Genomic DNA, 23,717 nt, shown 5'->3' with positions numbered 1-23,717 from the left:
TCACTCACGGACAGTTCCGGCGATGCGCCGGCGGTGGCAGCCAACCGGCCGGCTGATCGTCGCCGTGTCAGTTAGACCCCTCGATTGGCCGACGTGTTGACGCACCGGCGACTCACCGTCGCCGTGGTCTGTCTGCTCCAAGCAGATAGCTCTTGCTCGATCATCGTTATCAACTTCGTGGCAATGGTACGATTATCGTTATCGACTTCGTGGCCATCGTCGTCACCAGGGACTGAAGGATGCGAAAGAACGATCAATGTCGCCATGGACAGATAGGTGTATGCATCACAAGGTGAAAGGAAAACATCCTCTCTGAGACTCCCACTAAGATTCAACTTACAGATGATTTGATCTTGTTTCTGTGAACAAAGCGATACTTTGTCAAAATGTAGTGTGATCCTTGGAAATTAGAATGTCTGATCATGCATCAATTACATGTTAAATACTCCCATATAATTATGCTGTATGATGTAAAAATGTATGATGTAAAAAAATGGCTTTCTGTAAGTTTCGAAGTTATGATAAGCCATGCAGGACAAAGGATAGGTTAAGCCTTTTTATTCTTCTGTCCATGAAGTGGTAAGTTCTGTATACACTTCTACAGGCTGGAAGTATTCCCCGCCTCGATCTCGTACATTATGACCACCATACATTTCATATATTGAGTTCTTGATAGCTTTCTCACAGGTCCTAGCAACGGTACAACTTAGTACAACAATGCACACTGGTTTACTTCTTCAGCAGATTCCCTATACATCCAGAGGAGCACTCGTAGCAAGGCAACAGTCTCCTCCACATGATCCGATCATCCGCTTCAGTTCGCGTCAACGGACCAGGTTGCAGAATCAGACTGAATTTGTCGCATCAAGCACCAAAGATTGCTTCTCTGACGGTGTCTCACCGAAAAGTCTCTCCCTTGCTTTCTCAGCCTGCAAAATTTAGCGGTAAAAACATGCTTCAGTTTTCGTGTGATCAAGATTAATGATGCGGGAAGAACCTCTGAAGTTTCAGATAAAAAGAAAAAAACCAACCATCTTTTGCCAGTTGCTGAAGAATGCAATCACAGCGAGAAGCAAGAACTGCAATACGGAACCACCAGCAATGCCCAGCCAAAGCCCTTTACCTTCCATCTTCAGGCTAAAGCCAAGAAATAGCGCTACCGGAATGCCAACCAGGTAGAACGAACCAAGGTTAACATAGGCTCCCAAGTGCTGCCATCCGCAACCCCGAGCAACACCTGATGAATAGAAAGTAATATATATCAGAGTTAAGCAATGATGCATGGCCTATCTATGTTGACAGAATCATCTAGAGAGAAGAAACAGCAGAATGCTTCCGTGCTGTAGCTGAATGAGATGTGTGTTTTCGCAAGTTCAGATCATTGTTTTTGGCATGTCACCACAACTGTTCAGAAGCACAAACAGTGAAATAGACCTGTGAAGCAAACAGCAGTGCCACACTACCAGTCTACCACTAGCCAGGGGAAAGGTGTAATTGCATACTTAGTGAAGTGGAGCCCACACTTAAGACGACATCGCTGATAGATGCGTGTTGATGTAAACACCACCATCCATGTTCACGTAAGAGCACATGTTTGAAGGAACAAACAGGTAACTCCCCGAGCAACAATGTTGGCCTCCACAACACAAAATAGCATTAGTTTCGTCGAACAAAGGAACAGCAAGAAGCGGCAAGTTACCTGGTATGTCTTTATGATACCGGCGTGACTGAAATTAACTTGCTACCTGAGGTCTTGGTACAAATTTGAAAAAAGCGCACACATTGAATTAAGCAATCAAACTAAGGGGTAAAAGATACCGTTTAGCTAACGGGCTAAAGATACTGAAATGTGTAAATGCAATGGCCCCAATATTATAAGAACCAGTTAGAGCAAATTTTAGAACAATTCAGGCATAGTTGAGTACTCTTTTTTTTCAGCTTTTGAAGGGAATGAAGAATTAACAGATAAATCAAATGTTAGGAAATGTAACCTGATAGAACTCCTTGTAGGCTATCAGCAGCAACTGATATGCACACAAAAGGGACCATTGATGTAAAATATGCAACAACCTCCTCATCGCTGCTGTAAGCATAGCCTAAGATGCGCTGTGCTGCTAACAGCATTCCAGTAACAATAACTGCCTCAGTCCCAGCAATAGACATTACAAGGTGAACAGCTGATCGAGCTCCTTCAGGATTTCCAGCACCTAATTCATTTGCTACTCGAGTGCTGTTCATTGAACAAGATGCAGAAAACTGTTAACATATGATGATTCTCTCAGAAGAGTGATCATTAACAGGAGTTGTTTAGCTTCTACCTTGCAGCGCCCCCAAGACCATATGGTATGGTATACATCAAAGAGGTAGTCGTCAGGCTGCACAAAGTATGTGCTTAAATAATAGAACATGCTATTGTAATTGCAGATATTCCAAGTGGAACAATGAGAACTCTTATTTTCTTACCATATGGAAAGGACTGAACTTTCCAGCTCTGGGTTGGGTAAAAGTCCTGACAGGAGAACAAGGATCTCAAATGACCACCATTCAAAACTACAATATTAAATAAGAAAATCCATTAACACAATAGGGAAATATTATACCTAAAACACAGATTTTGAAGCACGCTACAATAGTTACCATAACATTAGTGCAGATGGTAGAGCTAATCGCAGAAACAGACCAACCCCTCTGAATGCCTCAATTGTAGGAGGTGAGCGAGTTACTTCACAAGAGCATGAGAATCTGATGTATGCAGCGAGCATGAACGTGTTCAACCAGTACGATATGCTAATTGCTAAAGCAGCTCCAGTAAACCCCATGCTGGTCTTGAATACCAACAGCCAAGACAGAGGAATGTGCAAGAGTAGAGTAGCAATGGAGGACCAGAGCATAGGAAATATTAAACTCTGAGACTGTAGAAATTTTGTGAGGGGTTGGCAGACTGCATATGCGAAGAGTCCTGGAATCAACCACACTATGTATCTTCCAGCTTCTTGTGAGATCAAGGCGTCCTGACCTATTAGGATCAAGAGTTTGCCTATGAATACCCATAGAAGTGAGATTGGAATTGTGACTACTGTAAGTGTAACTATTGCTCTGTAGGTTTGCACTCCTAACTTGTCATACTGTTTTGCCCCATAAGCTTGACCACATAGAGTTTCTAGTCCACTTGCCATTCCAACCTGTTTTACAAGTTCAAATTTCAGGTTATGGGTGGATTAAGGAGTTAAAGATCACATATTCAAGAAACGCAATCCCTGCACAACTGAAGAGAACAGTAAAAAATATCCTTATGGAGAGCATAGCAAAGTGAAAATAAATGAAACCATATATTGTTTTCTTGTTGGTCCAATAGACTGTACACAGACATCCTAAGAGCTATATACTCTAGTAGCTGAAATCGTGACAACTGATTGGAGTAGCTTACCATCTGTGCGGACAATTTCAAATTCATCCTAGAAAAACATTAAACATGTACAGTTGAGCATGGAGTAGTAGTACCACTTATTACTTTATATCTCTATACTTGTGTCAAATTTGAAGTTATTTTTTGCAGGCTTATAGACTGCAACGTATGTTACATCCATGATTTATTGCAAAACAAATACCAAATGTTATTTAGCGATCTACACTTTTTTATCAGGTAGGGATTCCAATCAAAATCCCAGTTCCAAATTAACCTCTCCTTGCTGAACTTTTACATGCCCTATGCAGTTTAGTTTCAATTTTGCCTATCCAAAATGCTAGATTGAATTGAACAATGGGCCGTTTAGGGAGCTTCTCTCAGCTGCTTCTTTTCTCAGAAGCTGCTCCAAAGGGTCCATTTCTGAGAATCTATAGTTACAGATTCTAAAAAATCAACTAATCTAGAATCTGAAAAAGCTGGATTTAGGAGCTTTTCTAGATTCTTCGAAACTGGATACCAAACAGCTGCTTCTCAGAATCTAAAGTTCTCAAAAAGAGGCCCAATATCTGAAACGGTGAAACCTGCCTCTCTTGCTAATAATGAGACCAAAAAAAAAAATCAAATCACGCAGGCAAATATGGATATACATAGGACGCAGGCAACGACGTAATGGACGTACGAGGAGGCTGAAGCCGGAGACGCTGGCGAGGGAGGTGGCGATGGCGGAGGCGGAGAGCGGGAGGACGCCGGGGAGGTGCCCCACCATCATGTTCGACGCCACCTGCACGGCGTTCTGCGCCACGCTCATCGCGGCCATCGGCAGGGCCATGGACCCCACCTTCCCGGCCTCCCGCGCCAGCCCGCTCCACCACCTATCGCCTCCGCCGCCGCCGCAGGCGCAGGCGCAGCAGCCGCCCTCCTCCCCTCCCCCCACTCCTGCGGTGCCGTCCGCCGGGAACCGCGGCGACAGCAGCGGTATTCTCTCCTCCATGGCGGCGGTCGTAGTACTCGCGTCAGTGCGTCTTCGCCTCCGCCGATCGAGCTCGTCCCCGTGCGCTCCTCTTGTCGTAGTCGCCTTTGGTGTCTGTGTGTCTCGGCGATGGTGGGTTTAATGGGAAAAGCCTCTCGTGATCAGCGGCGGGTTAAAACCGGAGTTATGGGGAAGGTTGTTATTGGACATCCTAGTTTTGTGCTACGTACGTGTTAAAAGTAGAATACATACTCTTGTAGTGCAGCTTAAATTAAGTGACAAATGTTAAACAGTTTGATTTTTTTCTCTATTATTAGGTCATATTCAAAGTTAAAGCCAGTATTAACGTGTTTCTTATCCACGTCAGTAATACTTAGTATATATAAAAGTGGAGTTAGGTATGGTTTTTTCACTAATACTATAAAATATATTTTTATTATTCTTCTTTCCTTTTAATCTATCACATACAACGAAATTTTTTTAAATAAATGCGAAGAGTCTAACTCTAAGTTATTACCGTACATAATAACTAATTCTCTTCTCACTTCTATTTCCTCTATATCATCTTATTTGCTTACGTTGAAATAGTAAGAGTCAGCTAATAATTATCGTTACATGTGTCATGTACACGGGCACACACAACATCATATCCAAGCATCAACGAATATCCTCCCAGACACAAAAGGAAACCAGTGATATTTGTAATAAGGAGTACTTCCTCCGTCTTTAAATAAGGCAAACTTTCGGTTTCTGTGTCCAACGTTTGGCCATTCTTCTTATTTGAATTTTTTTAAAAAAATTAGAAAAATTAGTCACACGTAAAGTACTATTTATGATTTATCATCTAATAAAAATAAAAATATTAATCGTAAATTTTTTTAATAAGACGAAGAGTCAAGATTTATTTATTTTAGGACAGATGGAGTACTATGTAATTTCACTGGGTTACACTCTAATAGGTTGAGTTATGCACCCGCGACTACACCACCAAACCTTGTCCAAATATAATTTAATAACCACACTGGGTTTAAAGAGGCTTTTCAATATTACTCTCTGTTTTTAAAAAATATGATGTGTTTTATGTTTATCCTGAATAAATTTTGATCAATTTTATAAAAAAAAACAACCTTAATCTACTATAAAATTTGTCTTGATATAGTGTTTACATGGTACTGTGGATATTAATTATTTTTCTATTAATAACTTGCTCAAAGTTATAAAAAATTAACTTAAGACAAAACTAAAACCCTTACCTTTTGAAACGGAGATAGCTTCATTTTTTCAATTATATGAAATATCAAATATGCAGTGGCCATCATATCTGAGTGTGTCCATTAACACACAAAAAAAGACGGAATTCACAGAACTAAATCAAAAACCTCGATGGATCCTATTTAAGACATACATGCATGTCCATTGTTATGGTCATTAGAATTAGTAGGTAGTAAACCCATACGCCTACCACTCAATCGTCCCACTCCCACCTTTGTGTTTCTCCAGCATATATCTCTTCTCTGCGTACATTGTATTCTTGTCGGACAGTTACAATGTACAAGAAAAGAGCAAGATGATCCTCATTCCAATGTGCCACTATGTACCCACCCCACCCAGCTGACAACCTGGTGGAGTGGTGGTCATTTTGCCCGGGCACTAGAATGGCCCATGCTATTATGTTAACAAATGAAGATCCTCTGACAGCTAAAACAAGAACACTTGTATCATTGTCTTTTTTTTTCTTCCGTTTACACTTATAAGCTAAAATTTAAATTTTTAGCCTTAAATTTAGAGTTAATTTGGAAAGGTTTTTATCGTAGTTTATTTTTTGTCTTGGTTTTTATATCGCTAAAAACACATATATAAAAATTAATTTTAAATTATTTTTCATTTATAAATATGTTATTTGGTATTTTTTAAAAAAAGCCAAATGATCACCCTTTACACGAATAGAGTAGCATTAAAAAGATCACGCAATAATATGCATCACAAGTCCCATCCAAACTTTGAATCGAACAGAGCGTGAGTTAGCTGTAATGGAGGTGGAGTTCTACTTTTCAGTTAATAATCACGGAGAATGAACAGTATTCTTGACATTAGATAAATACTAGCGGTTTGTTTTAACATGTAAAGCTCTGAATCTCTTGCTTCAACTTATACTCTCTCCGTCATGAAATAAAGTCTTTTACTTTTTACATATAATATTTGACTTTTGGCTTATTCAAATTTTTTACTATTAATATTTTTATTTTTATTAAATGATAAATTATAAATAGTATTTTACGTGTGACTGATTTATTTTCAATTTCTTAAAAAAATTCAGAATGATCACAGAAATCGAAAGTCTAGAAACAATGGTTTAAAGCGAAAGAGCATGTAGCTCAGTGGTTACATAAGGCCTTAGTAGCACCTAAGTTTCTGGGTTCGACTCCTTATTGGAGCGAATTTTTTAGTATTATAACAGTTTTGTGTCGTAGGTGCTCATAGGGGGATTGCGCACGAGCGTTCTTAGAATAAAAAAAATAATGGTTTACTCTACAGTTCCAATTCATCTATAGTCAATTCATACAATAGTTATCTACCAAACATTAATACATGGTCCCACACGTCATACACACATTTTATCTTAGAGCCCGTGTGCAGCTGGCTACAAATTAGTAGCACATACAGCTGGCTTATAGCCTGCTTATTGTACCTGCTCTTACCAGTACTCCACTATTGTGTATCATTGTACTCCTCTGAACCCGAGGTGGGACTGCACATGATTGTATGAGCTTTTGGGTTTGCAAAACCGAAGCTGATCAAGTACGGAGGCAAATTTAACTATTTGCCACTCTTACCAGCAGCCCCTACTTAAATGCCACTCTTACTGTTGTTTCTATTTTTTTGCCATTCTAGGGACGTAAAAGGTCAGTTCTATCCCTGTCTTTACCATGTTTACTTGTATGCTAAAATAATTTGCATAGTAAATAAAATAGCTACGGATATAAATTAACCCTAATAATGCTATGTGTTTAACTCGTGCTCGAGCTATGGATATTGAGAAATTAAACTTTTATTCATTATTTTAGTATGTCATATTTAATACCTGATCCGTCAGACATTGTAACAAGAAAAGAAACATTTAATTATGTCATTAAAAAACTTTGGAATGTAGAAATTTTCTATAAATATGGTTTAAGTAAAATATTAATTCATCATGATAGGAGTTGTGATGTCATTTCTAGTAATCGTGTCTCATTAGAAATAATGAGAGTAAACCATGCAGAAAAAAAAGTTATGAGAAAAAAATATAAAAGAGATAAAAGGGATAGAACGGATTTTATATGTCTCTATTATAGCAAAACATTAAAAACGGCATTTGAGTAGTGGCCATTGGTAAGAGTAACAAATAGTTAATTTCCCGGGGGTACAGACGATACTGACAGGGATGTTTGCCGGGGGTTGGCACTTCGACGCTTTCGTCAGCTAGCCGTCGACGGAATATTTCATTCAAAAAGCTCTTGCGGTTTTGCCCTTTCCGGCCTCCCCCTACGTCACATCACTTTCTTGATCCGTGTGCAGAAGAGACGAAAACAATGGGCTGCTATGAGGCAGCTGAGTCTGAGCAAGCCAGCAGGCCAAAGCTTCCAGCCTGTGTGACTGTGGAATTTGTCCAGGGCTTGCTCATGGCTGCTTGTGTGCGTAATTATGCAGCACATAAGCATCATCATCTTCCTCTTCATGGAACCTGCTGCGGGGGTCGTCGATGTTTAGATGGATCCTTCTCGATCAGGTGCAGCCGCTGTAGTGCTAGACGTGAGAAAAGAAAGCAAACATGGATATGGAAATGGTTTTTTTTGCAGTGTTCTCCTGAGAGCAGAGAACGTACTGACTCCTACTAGTCTCCTACACGCCATCTGAATTCTGAAGTTCCAAGATCTATAGAAAACAGAAAACCAATGTGAATATTTTAGCAGATCTGAATGTCTGATGCAGCACAGCAGCAGTCGCGGCCACGGGAAGCCTGCATCCACCGGCGGTGCCATCAGGAATCCTTCAGAAAAATAACCGACAGCCGGTAGTCGCTGTCGCCAAGACGTCGGTTTGCCAGCAGACGCCATGCGAGTGCGCTCGCTCACTGCGGCTACGTGACTGACATGGCTACCGTATCCGCGAGGACGTGTCGATCCAAACGGAGCGCCAGATCGCCTCTCATGGCTCGAAACTTCAGATAATTATAATGGCCACAACGGATAAGGTAGCGGCGCAGTCATATGCACTCACGCTAAAATGCTGAACATTTTCGGTACGATCTCCTTCTCCAGCCATGGTGTGAGACTCGCTGAATGTTGGTGCCACGCAGCTTCAGACCTTCAGTCAGATACCATCGGTACAGGAAGCTGTAGTAAATATATACATACTATGCTAACTGGCTGAATGCCTGATTTCAGAGACCAGCAATCCATTGCCAGTTACACTGCATCAGAAATTCAGAAAACTATCTGGTTTCGCAGGTTGAACCAGGAAAACTTGAGGATGAACAAGCATCTCGCTTACGGATCATACCATTTAACTTGCACAAAGTGCGCAAAAGGATTCCGGTTAGTTACAATAATCTAGAGTTCTAATAGACCACAAACAAAGTACCCATGACTAATCAATGGCACTCTTGGCTGTAGCACCCTATGGTCTAAGCAAGGGAAACATCCAGCATTTGATGAAACAGACAGACGCAAGTACCCTTATCCAGATTGGCAGATTTCAAGAGAACAGACGGTTTTCAACAACTACCAAGAACTAGGGAACATTTGCCTTCCATAAGATGCGCCACCAAAATGACAACCTAGGAGAATGCAGAAGCATAATTGCCACTCACAGCATCGCAAGATATCCTAAATGCACACGCATCAAAATGTTAGCATCCTCACTCCGATCATTGATCAGCACTGGGCTTACTTCCATCATCGCCTGTGTGGTTTTCCGGCGAAGTTGTCTGTGGCTCCTGCTGCTGCTGCCCTGCACTCGTACTGGGTTCAGGATGGAAGTTGATTGGGAACTTGGTGACACGGGGCTTGTCAGCCAGAATGTTCCTCTGCACCCTGTCTATTAGAAGCTTTGCTGGAGGCTCTTCTCTCAGTTGCTCATCATCATAATCATTGTTCACATAGTAACCTACCCTCATGAACTCTTGTCCCATGTAGGAACATGTCAATAGCAGCACAGTAACACCGATTATGTCTTCTTCACGAATCTTTGAGGGATCCGGTGGGTCAGCCTGAAATGAAAATGGAACATCAATTATGGAATTCAGAACTTGGTGGCTCTGAAATCTGAATGTGCAAGCTTAATTGACCAAAGAAAACTGAACAAGGAATGAAACTGTGGTAGGATTTTTGGATCCATTGTGCACTAGTATTTTAGTATAACAAAACCAAATTTACCTGGAGTACAAAACGGTAGGTCCCAACATTGACAGGGCCAACAAGCACACTCTCTAATTGTTGGTCATAATTTTCATCTTCAGCAGATCCAACATATATAAGCTTCCATTCCAGATCTAAAAGGTTAACACAACAGACTTTTTAGCATCACCACATATCCTGAAGAAATGACAATAGGAAAAATCAAAGCGCATAAGAAAGCCCATTTGGAAAAACAATTTTCTACATGTTTGCCAGTTGCAGAATGTCAAGTATATACTCTGATGTGTTCATACTCCAGTACTCAAGAAATGCCAATGTTACCTGGCAATTAAAATTTAACTCAATTTAGATGGAAAAGTGCATGTTTCATGGTATAAGCCATACCAAGGGACTTTACTCTTAGCTGGAGGACATATGTAGAATTTCTAGGCAGTATACTCATGTAAGCGCAATCATATAGCATATCTTGCTACTGTCCAACGTGCATGTTGTATCTCATCTACAAAGAAGAACCAAGAGTACAGGAAAAGAGAAGTAGCACATTTCTTGAATTCCATTGCACAAAAGGAAACCACCTCCGAACACTTTCCAGTCCCTTGATGATGATCTACACTACTCAAATACAATCAAGATGACATGATCTTGAGAAATCTTGTAGAATCTCATCATGCCAGATAGGTCAACGTTGTATAGTGATTCAGTGAAGAAGGATGATTAACAAAAAAAACATAGAACAGTATATCAGAATCAGTGGTGATAGCAGAGGGAATCAGACATCTTGAGAGGAAACTGACAAGTTAAACACCATTTTTTTAACTGCAATTGGCTAAGCCCTCAACAAAAAACAACAGAGTAAAGTATAAATTAACAGTCAGCTACTTTAAGAAAAATACATAAACTGCACATTGAGTTGTTAGCATAAATTTGTTTGCGGTAATTGCATAAAGTGCGTCAGTAACTTCAGCATCTTTCCCCCTGTATCAGTACGCTACACTACTACTGCATATAGGAAAAAGGTAGCACGAAACAACCTGGTGACAGACACTAACAATATCAATCTATAAACTGATAGGCTAATATATTTGATGTCATAGCATACTGCCACACTGGTATGAGGAACAAATGACATATCCCATGCAATACCAGATACTGAAAACTTCAAGACAAAATTAGTTGTGCAACTTAAACTGATCCCTAACCTAAGGCAAAGGATAAGTTAACAAAAAAAAAGATCATCGACTCCTATATCAACACACTTTTGCAAGCTGTGGCCAAGTAAGGTGCCTTATATGAGAAGAAAAACCAACACATTAACCTTTCCTCAACCTATCTGCTCCTAGTTAACTTGACAGTGGTCAGGAATCAGCAGATGATAATCAAAACAAGTGATCCTTCAGAATTTGCTGGTGCTCACCATTTCGCCTATGATTAAATGCACAGCGGAAATACTTAACTCTTTCTTAATTAGATATTAAGTGCGTGGTCTGTATTCCATGATATTTTTTCCCCTTTCAAAAAAAGGAAACAAGTAATCCCTTTGGTTTGTCAAGTTGGCCACTGCATACAAAACATGCTAGAGTGCGGCTGCGTGCAGCATTCCTCCACTGCACAAACGTGCCATTAACCATGAATGGAGATTGGCACGATATATTACCATTCACAGCACAAATATATCAGGTTATGTCCGAGAAATGCAAGCCCATGGTCGAGTCCTGACCTGCACCACTCCAAAATCAGGACACTACATGCTCGCGGCAGCAAAACCGACACGGCGCAGGGCTGGCTTCGCCGGATCGAGACGGCACCTAACGAACGACCCAACCGCACGAAACCCTAGCACGCCGCCACGCCAGCAGGGAAACCAGGAGGGGAGGGGGGAGGCGGGCCGTTACCGTCGTCGAGGGGGATGAGGCACTCGTAGGAGATCTCGAACTGGAAGGGGTTGAGGAAGGCGGTGGGGTTGTCCAGCACCGCCACGTTGGTTATGTTCACCGCGCTCATCGCCGCCGCCGCCGCCGCCGGGCGGAGAGGTGAGGAGGGGGAGGCGAGGCTTGCCGCAGAGGGGAGGAAGGGATCGCGCGCGGCAGCGTTGATGGATTGGGGAGCGCAGCGGCGCGAGAGGGGGAGAGGGCGCAGGCTGATGCCTTTTGTAGGGGGGGGGGGGGGGGGGAGGTTTATGCTGCGGCGGGAATTGGGGCGGGAAGCCAAATCAGAATGGCGGGAGGGAGCCGCCTCGCAGGTTTGGAGAGACGAACGGGAAACTGGGAAAGGAGAGACTCAAAGCCAGCCACCCGAGACGGTAAGAGCAAGTTCAACACTATATATAGCATCATCTCTAATTCATCTAAAATCAATCTAATAGTTAATTCATATAATAATAATTTACAAAACATCAATATATGATCTCACATATCATATACACAGTTAAGGGTGTAAATAGGTAGACCCGCTAACCCGCTTATAGGTCAATTAAGTGGGTTGTCCATCGGATTACCCGCTTAATTGACCTATAAGCGGGTTCACGGACCGGCCCACATACACCTCTACACACAGTCTGTGTGCAACTGACTACAAATCAGTAACTCAAATTTTTTCTCTCTTATCTCTTTAAAATATATTTATAACTGACTTATAGTATGCTATTGTACCTGCTCTAATAGCGGCTACAAAATACTACTTACCTCTGTCCCAGCTCCGAAATATAGCCACCTAATTAAATGTGCCAAATTTTAATAGCTAGGATTAGTAAGTAGTAAGTGGTACTTAAAAATGATTTACTATATAATTAATTAGTTATTAGCTACAAAAACTTTTTAAAATAATTGGTATGATTTTAAAAATATTTTCCATTTTTTGAAAAATATATTGTGTAGCTGTTCGAAAAACAAGAATCGCAAAAGAATATAGGTCGGGGAGAAAGAGAAAAAACACGAGCCATGTAGGATCCTTCGTAGGTTATGGACAAGCTTTTGTCTAAATTCTAGTATTGCTTGTTTAGATTCTAGGAGTATTATTTGTTTTGATTCGTCATAATAGCTTGAGGACAAGCCTTTGTCTAAATTCATCATGTCCAGATTCATTAAAGTAGATACATCAGATCTGATTCTAGATAAATTCCTCATATAAGATAGAGGAAGTAATGCAAAGTGAATCGGAGCTTTCACAAATATTGGAGAGGTTTCAAAGAAATTTTAAAGCAACCTACCATTAGTACCATATCGGTGGATTTTGGTGAATCCTGCCATTGTTTTTATTTGACTTTTTGCCATCTATTGATTTTTTTTTGGTGTGGAGACCGCTTAAACACAACGTGATGGCACAACCAAAGAAGCTGATTGTTTAGCTTTTTTTCCAGCATATTTACAAACGAAAAATAATGTAAATGAAACTTGTATATACGTATTCATAATAATCTAGAGACCAAGGCTAGAAAATAAACTTCGGTAAAAAAACACCAACATCAACTTTAAATTTGAGGTTAAAAATTTTAATTTTAATTTATAAGCATATGCAGAACGAGAACGAAAAGAGGGGGTGAAAGAACTGACGGAATGAATATACAAACCAAAGAACTGACGGAATGAATATACATGAGAAGGTTTACATAGTTCATGAGTGTTGATACGCTCTTGTTAAGAATTAAACTCGCAGATATACCGAAGACGTCTGGGTTTCGCGCATACAATGCTCACTATTTCGACAAGACTGATCGAAGTTCCAGAAGGCCATACTATTACACATAGATAAAAACAAAGAGGGCAGCTCGTGGATACGTCGAAACTCATCCATCCATCACCGGAAGGCATGAATGCATGATAGTGATACATGGATCAATCGCAAGGAAACAACCACAACATGAGTTTGGTTCTATGGCAACGTCTGGTCTCACTTTTTTAGCACACTGCAACACGAAAGCATGGGACAATGTTAGCATGTGGCCTAACAGGCTACCTCACTAGCATGACTAAAAGAAAACCTGAAAGGAAAACTAATAAGAATATGTGGGTATGGTCTTATGAGTCAAGCAGGGGGTGGTTTACTTTGAAATTGAAGCTTGTCTGGAAAGAAAACCACTTACTTGTAAAGATAGGCAGCAATACCAAGTATAACACAGAGCAGGATGATATCGATGCAAAAGTTACGACTGGATCTCAGCTGATAAAGTCCATAAGGAAAATCAAATAAGTATAACTCAACCAAATACTCAAGCATGCTGGGAGAAGTGCTATGTGTTACCTGAAGAACAGTCTCTTTTAGTCTCACGTTGGTATTCTTCAAATCTGTGTTGGCTCTATCCACCTACATTCATCATTACAACATGAACTAAGCACTGCTCGATATTTGCACAATTGCAGAAGAAGAATTGATGGTTATCAGAGAACCAACCTTCTCGTCCATTTCATCCATCAATGGAACTTGCCTATCCAATTCCTGATGATCACAAAAGTTAAGTACATTATCTACCTGTATATAATCATTGCTTTATTCAATTGTATAAATCGTGATGAAGCACAGAAGGTAACCTCATTCATATCAGCAGCCATGGCTTTCAGAGTTCCCAGCCCTTCACTGATAACATCCAAACCTTCATCCTGAAAAATTTCAATGCAATACGCAGGTCACATTACAAAAGAAATTGCACTTCCATCAGCAGCTGAAAATGAAAAGGAAGAAAAGCATGCTCAGTGAATTAACACATTACCTGTTTTATTTTGCGCATCTCATATTCCCGGCGGAACTGATTTGATTCGTCTGTCCCCTTAAAGTACTCATCATCAAAGTTGCCATCTGTGCATACAGTATGATAAGCAGGAAAACAGGTCAGCTCATGGCACCCTCAAAAGGACCAAAACAAGAAGATGAGAATCTAACAGGATCATGCCAGAAATAATGAGAAAAGAAACACAAAAAACATTGTTCAAACAACTTAAGGCATGATTGTATACATGGATATGGTTAATCAAAAACCTGTCAATCTGGTGGTGGTGGCAATATATTTCAACATTGCCATGCTAATACAAAAACAAGAGCTAGCTAATCAAAATATATGCTAATGTTGTGCACTCAACAACATAACCTGACAGAAGTTAGTAGATAATAATGATAAGATTAAGCTCTCAAAAATGATTTTACATTTAAAAAAACATGTGTATGGAACCACAAGCTCAACATTAGGATCCCTTCATAAATTGGAAATGCAACCTTCTAGACACGAGGGATACTTATAAAATGAACCAAGTAATGCAAAATGTGACTGCTTTGTGCAATCTAGAACAGGCAATGCACAGGGGGGAGTAGAAGTTCGACACATCTTTAAAACTAAAATACAATGCATATTTTGTATATTAATAAACAGAACGCACATGTCATATGATGAATAATGAATACTAACCAGAAGTGTCAAACTTAATGGCTCCACCAGTACGGGATCCTGAGGCACCCCAAGTCCCATTTTTCTTTGCACTAGAACTACCATCAGGTATTGATTGTATTCTATCAGGTAAGGCGGCAACCAGATCACTACGGGTTGCAAGCTCCTCTTTTGTGAGCCCTTTGACCTGTTGCAACAACATATTGCTTCAAAACTAATCATATAATTGAACAATGTAAAAGCATATTCTAAAAGAAAACAAAGTATAACCAACACAGGTGTGCATGACAAAAGAGTGTCAAGGACATCACATTTTCAAATGCAGATATGCAGGTGACATGCACTGATATCTGTAGCAATGGAAAAGTAATCTTACAAAATTAACTCTATGAAAACATCAAGTTAAAATCTAGTGTGAATTAAGTTCTGGGACAACAGCAGAAGAAGATTAGAAGTCTCAACATCAGCTGTGTCGCCTTTATCCAATAGTCTAATTAAAATAAATAGCTCTATCTTTGGTAAAGACAAGCAATTCAAAATGATGAAGAGGCCTCATATGGTTTATGCACAATGAATTTGACACCAATTACATAATACAATGTGCAGTGAGACAACCAGCCACCCCCACTCTGTGATGGGTTCATCTCTGAAACTATGCAGATTCTAGTTTCACCCAATTAGTCTCCATCCTAGCAATACAATGAAAAGTCTGACTCGCTCATGAGATTCAGACAAGTCAAGAGTCCAGCATATTACTAATCCAAACCCCAAATTTTCCACTAAAATCAAACATAGTCCACAAATCCTAAATTCCATCAACATCAAATGGCCATGCAAATCACTTCCTTGACGAAGAGCTCCATACAGTCCAGTGCTGACAAATCGCGCATCCTAAAATTAGGCACCGAGCATCCCGGTAAAAACTAGTAGAGTAAACAAGGAGATAAAGAATCCTCGGGTCACACCATCCGTAGATCTAGCATGATTCACCCAAACCAAGAGGGTAGTGTAGAGACGAGTAACCTTCTTCAGCGCGAGGCGCTGCAGCTTGGGCAGGTCCTCCTCGAGGAGCTTCGCCTTGGTTCGCCGGATCTCCGCGTTGAGCGCGACCACCGTGGCGCGGTTCTTCTCCTGCTTCGCCGCCTCCGCTTTCTGAAACAGGGCCAGATTCAGATCGAGGGGAGAAGCCAACCACCAGAGTGGAGGGAGAGAAGAGGAACGTATGGGGCACCGACCTCGACGCATTCGCTGATCTCGGCGTCGACGGAGCCGTAGAGGCGGGCGAATGGGTCCTCGCCGGCGACGTTGGCGCCGTTGAGCCTGTCGACGTCGTACTTGTCGTACTTCTTGCAGATGGAGTCCACCCGCGTGAGGATGTCGATCACGCTCATCGTCGCGCCGCCCCCCGATCCCTCCGCCAGAGACCGCGAGCGAAATCGAGACGAGGATTCGGGAGGAAGCGAAGCAACGAGACGACGACGACGCTGCCTTTCTCCGATCCGCCCGAGCAAACCGAAGCAGCCAGACTTGCACGGTGGAAGCGGAGACGAGACGAGGAGAGCACCGTGGTGTACAGCCTGGCTGGCCGGTGGCGATTCCTTCTGGTGGGCCGCACGAACCGGCCCGGCTTGATTTAATTGGGCTGATTTTGAGCGATTTGGGTATATTTTGGGCTTTTTATGTGGGCTGTAATTTTAGTCCCTTGGTGGAAATCTACCATCAGCCCATCAACATGAGACTTGTCTCACATGCGGCCAGTTTGGAGCAATTTTGGTTCTGGGCTTTCTATAAGGCCCGTAGTTTCGGTTGTCGCGCTGATCATCACGTCATCGCATGACACGGTATGACACTTGTCATGAAAGATTAATCTTCACTGAATATTTGCGGATTTCTCTCTACGTCACTGGGTGGCATATAAGGGATGCGACAAACACTCCATATCAACTGAGGAATTTCCTCTCGTCTGAATTATGACTGATCATGACTTAGCAGTATAGAAGTTGAAGAAAAGATGAGACTTATCAGTCCAGACTTAAAAAAAAAAAAAGTAGCCCTACGAGTAGTTTAGAACTCTTAGCCCGCTTTAGTTTTGTGTTGTTTTGAGCTAAGTTATTCGGCACGAAAAACGTAGTAATAAATTAGTACACGATTAATTAATTATTAATTATATAAAATTAAAAATAGATTAATATGATATTTTAAAACAATTTTTCTATAAAAATTCATAAAAAATACACCGTCTAACAGTTCAAAAGGCATGCACGAAAAAAACGATGGAATCTGGATAAGGAAGAGGTATAGCCTAACACGGCCTTAATTAGTGTGCTTTGCCATACTGCCATGTGACGGTGATGTCAAAAACATGGGGCTCGCGTAACCGCAAAACAAAGGCTGTCCCAGACACTAATCAGAGCCCTTCCAGTTTAGAACTCTTAATTTGCCAGTTTGTTTAATTAGCTCCGTGTGCCTCGTCATGATTCGTGCATCCATAATTGCATACACTGCTCGATCTGAACAATGGACCACACAACCCGTACGTAGGACGAAACCGAAAGCATCACCCAGAAAGAACTAACATGGCCGCTGCCAATGTCAAGAGTTTGACAAACCTGACAACTGCCAATGCAGCCAACAACTAGGCAAGCTTAGCGGCAGCAGATCGTTGGCTGGTGGGTTTTCCATTGTATTCTGGCAAAAACTTTGCTTCCATTTTTCTATATTGACGACGATGAGTTCGCCGATTCCGGCCGGCTCAGCTTTTCTCCTTCGGCTAGCGTTTGGACGCACACTTTTGAGAGAATCAAACACACGGAGGAGCGAGCACCCCCAATGACACCTTCTTTTCAACGTGCTTAATGCCAAAGGGAAACAATGATATGCAGTGAACACAAAGGGATTGACCCTGCCCAGGATCATCTACGCATCGACCCTATCGTAGCCTAGGCTTCTTGTGTGAAAACATGTCTAACTCGTCTGGTCAAAGGCAGCTCTGCAGCCCTAAAACAAATACTAGGAGAAATTAATTAATGAAGGGCTAAACCTACATATCACTCAACACACACACACACGAGACGACAAATAACGAGCACACACGAGTACACGACAGGGACGGCTCGGCGGCAGGGGAGGAATAATGGAGGCGAACATCTCGCGAGCAGGGGAGGGTTGCCGTGGCAGCTCTGGCGGCTGGGCCCCCACCGGCGAAAGGCAACGCCCTCCCCGTCGCGTAAGGCCGCTATAAATCGACACGGTCGCGGACGCCGGGTTGCATTGTAGCAGCAGCAGCAGGAGGAGGCACGCACCGGTCGGTCTCGGTCGCTGCTGCCGTCGCGTGCTTTGGCTGGAGTACGTACATACTCGCTGCGGCCGGTGACGCGCATCGCATCGCGTCTTCTGCTCGAGTGCTCTTGCTGCTGCGTGCTGCGCGCGGTGGTGAAGTGACCCAAGTGGTGTGAGAATGGGGCGCGCGCCGTGCTGCGACAAGGCGAGCGTGAAGCGGGGGCCGTGGTCGCCCGAGGAGGACGAGCAGCTGCGGAGCTACGTCCACAGCCACGGCATCGGCGGCAACTGGATCGCGCTGCCGCAGAAAGCAGGTTGGTGGTTGTACTACCTCGTCGTCTCGTCATCGGTGATGGCCGCCGCGTTTGTGCCAAGAGCAAGCTTGTGTGTGAATTCTGAAGTAGAGGTACCTGTTTCTTTGTGATTCAGGGCTCAACCGCTGCGGCAAGAGCTGCCGCCTCCGGTGGCTGAATTACCTGAGGCCGGACATCAAGCACGGAGGCTACACCGAGCAGGAGGACCACATCATCTGCTCGCTCTACAGCTCGATTGGAAGCAGGTGATTAAGCCGGAAGAAACTTTTTTTTGTTACTGATGCTGCATCGGCGGCGACGTCGGGTGCTGTTGTGACATGGTAAGACTGACTCTGCTTTGGGCGTTGCCAGGTGGTCCATCATCGCGTCGAAGCTCCCCGGCCGGACCGACAACGACGTCAAGAACTACTGGAACACCAAGCTCAAGAAGAAAGCCATGGGGGCCGTGCAGCCGCCGCGCGGCGCCGGTGCCGGAGCCAGAGCCTTCTCAGCCGCGCCTGCCACGCCGCCCGACACGGTACAGAGCCAATGCACGTCGTCCGCGCAGGCGCCGGCACTCTCGCCGGCCTCCTCGTCCGTCACCAGCTCAAGCGGCGACGCCTGCTTCGCCACCACCATGTACCCGCAACCGACGACGTCGCCACAGCAGTACATCCGCTTCGACGCACCAGCGGCGGCGTCACAGACCGAGCTCCCGCCCGTGCCACCCACAGCCACCGTCACACCGGACGGCTGCAACTGGGCGTCGACTGAAGCTGGCGCCGTGTCTCTCGACGACGTGTTCCTCGGCGAGCTCACGGCCGGCGAGCAGCTGTTCCCCTACGCCGACCTGTTCAGCAGCTTCACCGGCCTCCCGGAAAGCAAGGCCAACTTGGAGCTCTCGGCGTGCTACTTCCCAAACATGGCGGAGATGTGGGCGGCCTCCGACCACGCCCACGCCAAGCCGCAGGGCCTCTGCAACACCCTGACATAGGAGGACACCCTAAACCTCCATTGAATTCTTACACCATAGCTGCAAACGCAATGGCGATCGATCGATGCGTCGTCACTTGATAGTAGCATAATTCTTGCTCTGTTTTTTTTCCCTTCTCTTGGTTTATCATCATCTTCGAGTGGCTCCATCTCTAGCAGCTGGCGGTTTTCTTGTGTATGAGTGATCGATTACATGTAAATTAATTAAACCATAGATGCATCTGTTCTGATCCAAATTCTCCCAGCTATTACGCTTGTCAGTACGCGATCCATGGAGGTTGTGGCTCGTTAGCGCGTCCCGAAAACGATACGCCCCTGTCTCCCTCGCCGTCGCCGAGCTGAAGTCACTTCACGATGCATAGTTGCAGTGAGGCGAAGGTTAGGAGAATCGGAGTAATCTTAGATGTTATTAGATGAAGACGAAAAAAAATCTAATTTTTAATAGTTATTTCATGGTATAAACGATGACAGCCATTAATGTAAAGTTAAAAATCTATTTTAAAAGTATTATCTTTTTATAAAAAATATAACATTTGACGATTTAAAAAACATTAAAAAAGGAGAGATGATCCGACGAAACGAACGCAGTCTACCTACGTACAGAGACATGGACCAGTTCATGTGGCTCGTGCGGCGCGCATTGCTACAATGGTACGCACAGTGTCACGGGCTTGACCCGTTCCGGTTTCCGGGGGCCAATGGCGAGGAGAAGCGTGTGGACACGCTGCAATAGTTTCTGTCACGTTGCACGTATTCTTTTTTCACCTCCTTTTTTTTGTGTGTGTGTGGTGGGGGGGGGGGGGGGGGGGAGGGCGGTGTCCAGTTGATCTCGATCATATGGCCTGTAGACCGTGGAGCACATGGTCATTGTATGTCATTGTATATTACATTTTTTATTAGTCTCACCTTGGGCATGGGTAGTGTCTTGTAAAGTGATTGAAGACTTCAAGTGCACGACAATGACGAGCCTAGTTGACCCTGGCAATGGACAGGAGGAGGATCGGTTTCGAAGAAGCTTCCTTGCCGACTCTCATGCATGCTCGTGAAATATGATCATAGGAGACCGTAAGTCTTTCGCCTTGAACGTAAAGGTTTATCAACTTCTAGGCAAAAACCATGGTAAACATATGACCAGTTGGACGTTTTAGCGCGGTGTTCGCCTGCGAACCGCACATTTTCCAGGCCTTGGTGGCTGGCTGGCAATGGCATGAGAAAAGAAGGCAAAAACCAAGTAGAACAAGGCCAAACGATGGGGAAAAACCAGCGGAATCCTTCGCTGTTTGAGCAGCTAAAAAAAGGGAAAACCCGTAGAACGGGACACCGTCAAATCGTCCGGATGGTATAGCTTCATGTACGATATGCTAGCCGCCAGCGCACATGCAGACATATAAAAAGATGATGCTTTAATATGTTAGACATGCATTAACTATTCCGTTGTAATGGTATCCCGTGATGTAATTTCCCTCCTAAAAAAATCATCAAAACAGCGAGGTTTTTCTCTAAAAAGGTAGATGAATATGTATTTCTTTTTGGGCAATATACATTTGTGCTTAAATATTAAAATAGAACCGCAAACAGTCCATTTTAAAATGGATCTTTTGTGCTGAAAAAACAATAGTAAGGTTCCTTTCAGGATCCGGAATTTTTTTCTCCGGATTCTAGCTTGCAGTTCCTTTGGAAGTTGAAACGTACAATTTTAAAAACATGTCACGCCTTGTTGAAACCTACAATAATTTGATTCACGGTTGTTTATAACAAATGCCATCTAGCAACACCAAAAGAAAAGTATGAACTTCAAGATACAAGGAAGAGAACATGAGGTTAGACGCCTATACTATTTATAGTTTTCCTTCAAAATTTCTATTTCCATGAAATGGATCGTTCAATGGATATTTCAAAGGACTCTGTGTAACCCCGTCCTCTCTCCAAAGGACCAAGTAGGATTATTTTCTGCAGCATTTCAAACCTCTGGATTTCCACATTTATTTCCTTTGTTCCAAAAGTGAAAAAATCCCTAATTTCAGTCTAAAATACTTCCTCCATTATAAAACATAGCTATCTAGTACTCCGTACTAGTTCTAACTGTCGATCTAACATTTTATTAACTCTTCCCGTACAAAACAATATTTAACCACCTCATTCGTTGCCTGACAATGTCTTGTGGTGGATTAAAATAAGTTATAGGTCTGTGCCATTGCAGTAATGCACCCGTTTTCGCTCTCCTGGTGTTTATAAACTAAAATTTAAATTTTCAATCTTAAATTTGAAGTTATTTTTAAGGTTGTTTCATTGAAGTTTATTTTATACTCTTCATTTTTAGATTGCTAACCATACATAAATAATTATTTATAAATTATTTTTATTTACAAATATACCGATTGACTTTAAAAATAAGACAAACAATCACACCATGGTAAATGGTAAAAATATTTACGGTATGCATCAGACGTTTTTTTGCCACATTTGTACCTAGTCTGCGTTCGGCGGGGGGAGACGAGGTCTACTTATCCGAAAAAAAACACAGTAATGGATTAAATATACGATTAATTAATTATTAATTATAAAAAATATAAAATATATTAATGTGATTTTTCAAACTTTCCTATTGAAAATTTTCGTAAAAGATAAACAGTTTGAGAAGTGCAGTGTGAGAAATGAGAAAAGTGCACATGTGAAAAACGAGAAAATCTGGGTAAGAAACGGGGCAGTCGAACATGGTTATATATATACCAGTACCATTTACTCCTACTAGGTTTTGCAATTTTTTTCACATGGTAGTTACGATGAGTAGGCGAACTTTCTAGTTCAGTACTATACTGGTGTAGTCGTGCTAACACTACGACTCAATTTAGTAATATAAATAAGATATAATAAATTCTTTAATCATATAGAACAAACATTCGAAGTTATTTGTCCAACAAACATTTATTAATCCGGTTATCTAAACAAACTATGATAAAATAATAACAAACCACCAGTTAGCAGTTAGCAATGACTATCGTAGTTGTGCATAATTAATTATAGGTTGACACAAATTGCAATTACAAGTTTTGAAGTTTGGATGGTAATTCCAGAAATTAAAAGACCAGGTTTATACATTAATTTAAGAAACATTGCAACAACAAATTGATACATTGCTTTCATAATTACAGAAATATCAAGTTCACACATTGCAAGGAAAACTTTAATTAAATATTTTACTTAAGCTATCTAATACTAACATAAAACTTAAACTCTATAAAGCTAATTTTAAGAAAATCTACCTCATATCATTCGATACAACTTTACCTGTTCTTATAATAAAAGAAAAATTGTCAACTTGTATATATATCAAATAAACAAAACAACAACGTGTCTCTCAAATAGAACGTAAATCTAAGTCTAAACTTTTATGAGTTTTTAAATAAATTTCATTGTGTCTTCTTATATTACACAAAAGATACTTAAATTATATATTAAATGATCATATAATAGCTGACAAATATTTATTGCACGAGTTCATTGTAGTTTAAAAACTACATATTACCAATTTAACAGAGTAAAATTACTAATGATGTTTCTGTTAGTTGTTTTTCCCGTTCGTTATTATTAGGAAGTGTGCATATATTGTAATTATTAAAAATATATTTTACAGTGATTCATCATTTAACAGACCAATGAATTTGTTTATTTTACATAAAACTATGGTTTATTCGGTACGCCAAGTTAATGCGTTTTTGGCTACCCAAGATAAGCTAGTTTTGACGTCAATAGAACTATTGCACATGTTGTGTTTATGTTGTGATTAAACTTTGATTCTAAAGTTATATGGTGCATATTAATAGAAACATTATTACTGAAAAGTTTGTATATTTATTTTTATATAAAATCAATAATATATAGAAAATGTTTGAGTTGTTTCTAGTTAGATAGATAATTTCCAACCTATGAAAATTCTATAATTGGTAAGATAAATTCTAATTTAAAAGTCTTTAATATATGGAAAGTTTGTATAAAGAGATGTGAA

The 23,717-nt window shown here is 41.6% G+C and overlaps 4 protein-coding genes across 7 annotated transcripts; 1 reads left to right on the top strand and 3 right to left on the bottom strand.

The window, feature by feature from the left end:
* Positions 1 to 384: 384 nt before the first annotated feature.
* Positions 385 to 4,499, bottom strand: LOC102712537 (protein DETOXIFICATION 14-like). Of its 4 annotated transcripts, XR_001550210.2 has the most exons (8): positions 4,086 to 4,499; positions 2,638 to 3,182; positions 2,464 to 2,550; positions 2,319 to 2,375; positions 1,992 to 2,230; positions 1,503 to 1,745; positions 1,032 to 1,237; positions 386 to 929 (listed from the first exon to the last, which is right to left on the bottom strand). XR_001550210.2 is itself a non-coding variant. In XM_015837241.2 (7 exons), the coding sequence occupies exons 1-7, from the start codon at positions 4,395 to 4,397 to the stop codon at positions 846 to 848; spliced, it is 1,530 nt and encodes a 509-aa protein (XP_015692727.2). In that variant the 5' UTR covers positions 4,398 to 4,499; the 3' UTR covers positions 386 to 845. The 4 variants fall into 4 exon arrangements, 2 of the variants coding, with proteins under 2 accessions (XP_015692727.2, XP_015692728.2); XR_001550211.2 differs by having other exon boundaries at positions 385 to 929; positions 1,503 to 2,230; XM_015837241.2 differs by lacking the exon at positions 1,503 to 1,745.
* A 4,390-nt stretch (positions 4,500 to 8,889) lies between these two features.
* LOC102700716 (histone chaperone ASF1B-like) lies at positions 8,890 to 12,046 on the bottom strand. Its single transcript, XM_006655509.3, has 3 exons — positions 11,668 to 12,046; positions 9,794 to 9,909; positions 8,890 to 9,627 (listed from the first exon to the last, which is right to left on the bottom strand). The coding sequence occupies exons 1-3, from the start codon at positions 11,774 to 11,776 to the stop codon at positions 9,286 to 9,288; spliced, it is 567 nt and encodes a 188-aa protein (XP_006655572.2). The 5' UTR covers positions 11,777 to 12,046; the 3' UTR covers positions 8,890 to 9,285.
* A 1,244-nt stretch (positions 12,047 to 13,290) lies between these two features.
* LOC102712258 (syntaxin-71) lies at positions 13,291 to 16,682 on the bottom strand. The gene is made up of 9 exons (XM_006654692.3): positions 16,382 to 16,682; positions 16,170 to 16,298; positions 15,168 to 15,333; positions 14,478 to 14,563; positions 14,299 to 14,367; positions 14,162 to 14,206; positions 14,012 to 14,074; positions 13,854 to 13,930; positions 13,291 to 13,676 (listed from the first exon to the last, which is right to left on the bottom strand). Exons 1-9 carry the CDS (start codon positions 16,535 to 16,537, stop codon positions 13,661 to 13,663), a joined length of 807 nt encoding a protein of 268 aa, XP_006654755.1. The 5' UTR covers positions 16,538 to 16,682; the 3' UTR covers positions 13,291 to 13,660.
* Positions 16,683 to 18,433: 1,751 nt separating this feature from the next.
* On the top strand, positions 18,434 to 19,973 carry LOC102711977 (transcription factor RAX1-like). Its single transcript, XM_006654691.3, has 3 exons — positions 18,434 to 18,739; positions 18,855 to 18,984; positions 19,091 to 19,973. Exons 1-3 carry the CDS (start codon positions 18,604 to 18,606, stop codon positions 19,710 to 19,712), a joined length of 888 nt encoding a protein of 295 aa, XP_006654754.2. The 5' UTR covers positions 18,434 to 18,603; the 3' UTR covers positions 19,713 to 19,973.
* The last annotated feature ends 3,744 nt before the right edge of the window (positions 19,974 to 23,717 follow it).

The sequence above is a fragment of the Oryza brachyantha genome, chromosome 5 (assembly GCF_000231095.2).
Source record: "Oryza brachyantha chromosome 5, ObraRS2, whole genome shotgun sequence".
Taxonomy (NCBI): Eukaryota; Viridiplantae; Streptophyta; class Magnoliopsida; order Poales; family Poaceae; genus Oryza; species Oryza brachyantha.
Note: the sequence above shows the minus strand (reverse complement) of the source record. Positions and strands in the feature narration are given on the sequence as shown.

What these genes read in the sequence shown, in the direction of transcription:
- LOC102700716 (XM_006655509.3), bottom strand. Translation starts at nt 11,776, where the DNA reads ATGAGCGCGGTGAACATAACCAACGTGGCGGTGCTGGACAACCCCACC. An exon ending in CCTCATCCCCCTCGACGACG is followed by an intron (nt 9,910 to 11,667) that starts GTAACGGCCCGC and finishes TTAACCTTTTAG; the next exon opens with ATCTGGAATGGAAGCTTATA. An exon ending in CCTACCGTTTTGTACTCCAG is followed by an intron (nt 9,628 to 9,793) that starts GTAAATTTGGTT and finishes TTTTCATTTCAG; the next exon opens with GCTGACCCACCGGATCCCTC.
- LOC102712537 (XM_015837241.2), bottom strand. Translation starts at nt 4,397, where the DNA reads ATGGAGGAGAGAATACCGCTGCTGTCGCCGCGGTTCCCGGCGGACGGC. An exon ending in GGTCTTGGGGGCGCTGCAAG is followed by an intron (nt 2,231 to 2,318) that starts GTAGAAGCTAAA and finishes TTCAATGAACAG; the next exon opens with CACTCGAGTAGCAAATGAAT. An exon ending in TCAGCAACTGGCAAAAGATG is followed by an intron (nt 930 to 1,031) that starts GTTGGTTTTTTT and finishes TAAATTTTGCAG; the next exon opens with GCTGAGAAAGCAAGGGAGAG.
- LOC102711977 (XM_006654691.3), top strand. Translation starts at nt 18,604, where the DNA reads ATGGGGCGCGCGCCGTGCTGCGACAAGGCGAGCGTGAAGCGGGGGCCG. An exon ending in CGCGCTGCCGCAGAAAGCAG is followed by an intron (nt 18,740 to 18,854) that starts GTTGGTGGTTGT and finishes TTTGTGATTCAG; the next exon opens with GGCTCAACCGCTGCGGCAAG. An exon ending in TACAGCTCGATTGGAAGCAG is followed by an intron (nt 18,985 to 19,090) that starts GTGATTAAGCCG and finishes GGGCGTTGCCAG; the next exon opens with GTGGTCCATCATCGCGTCGA.
- LOC102712258 (XM_006654692.3), bottom strand. Translation starts at nt 16,537, where the DNA reads ATGAGCGTGATCGACATCCTCACGCGGGTGGACTCCATCTGCAAGAAG. An exon ending in AGATCAGCGAATGCGTCGAG is followed by an intron (nt 16,299 to 16,381) that starts GTCGGTGCCCCA and finishes GCCCTGTTTCAG; the next exon opens with AAAGCGGAGGCGGCGAAGCA. An exon ending in CATTAAGTTTGACACTTCTG is followed by an intron (nt 14,564 to 15,167) that starts GTTAGTATTCAT and finishes CTGTATGCACAG; the next exon opens with ATGGCAACTTTGATGATGAG.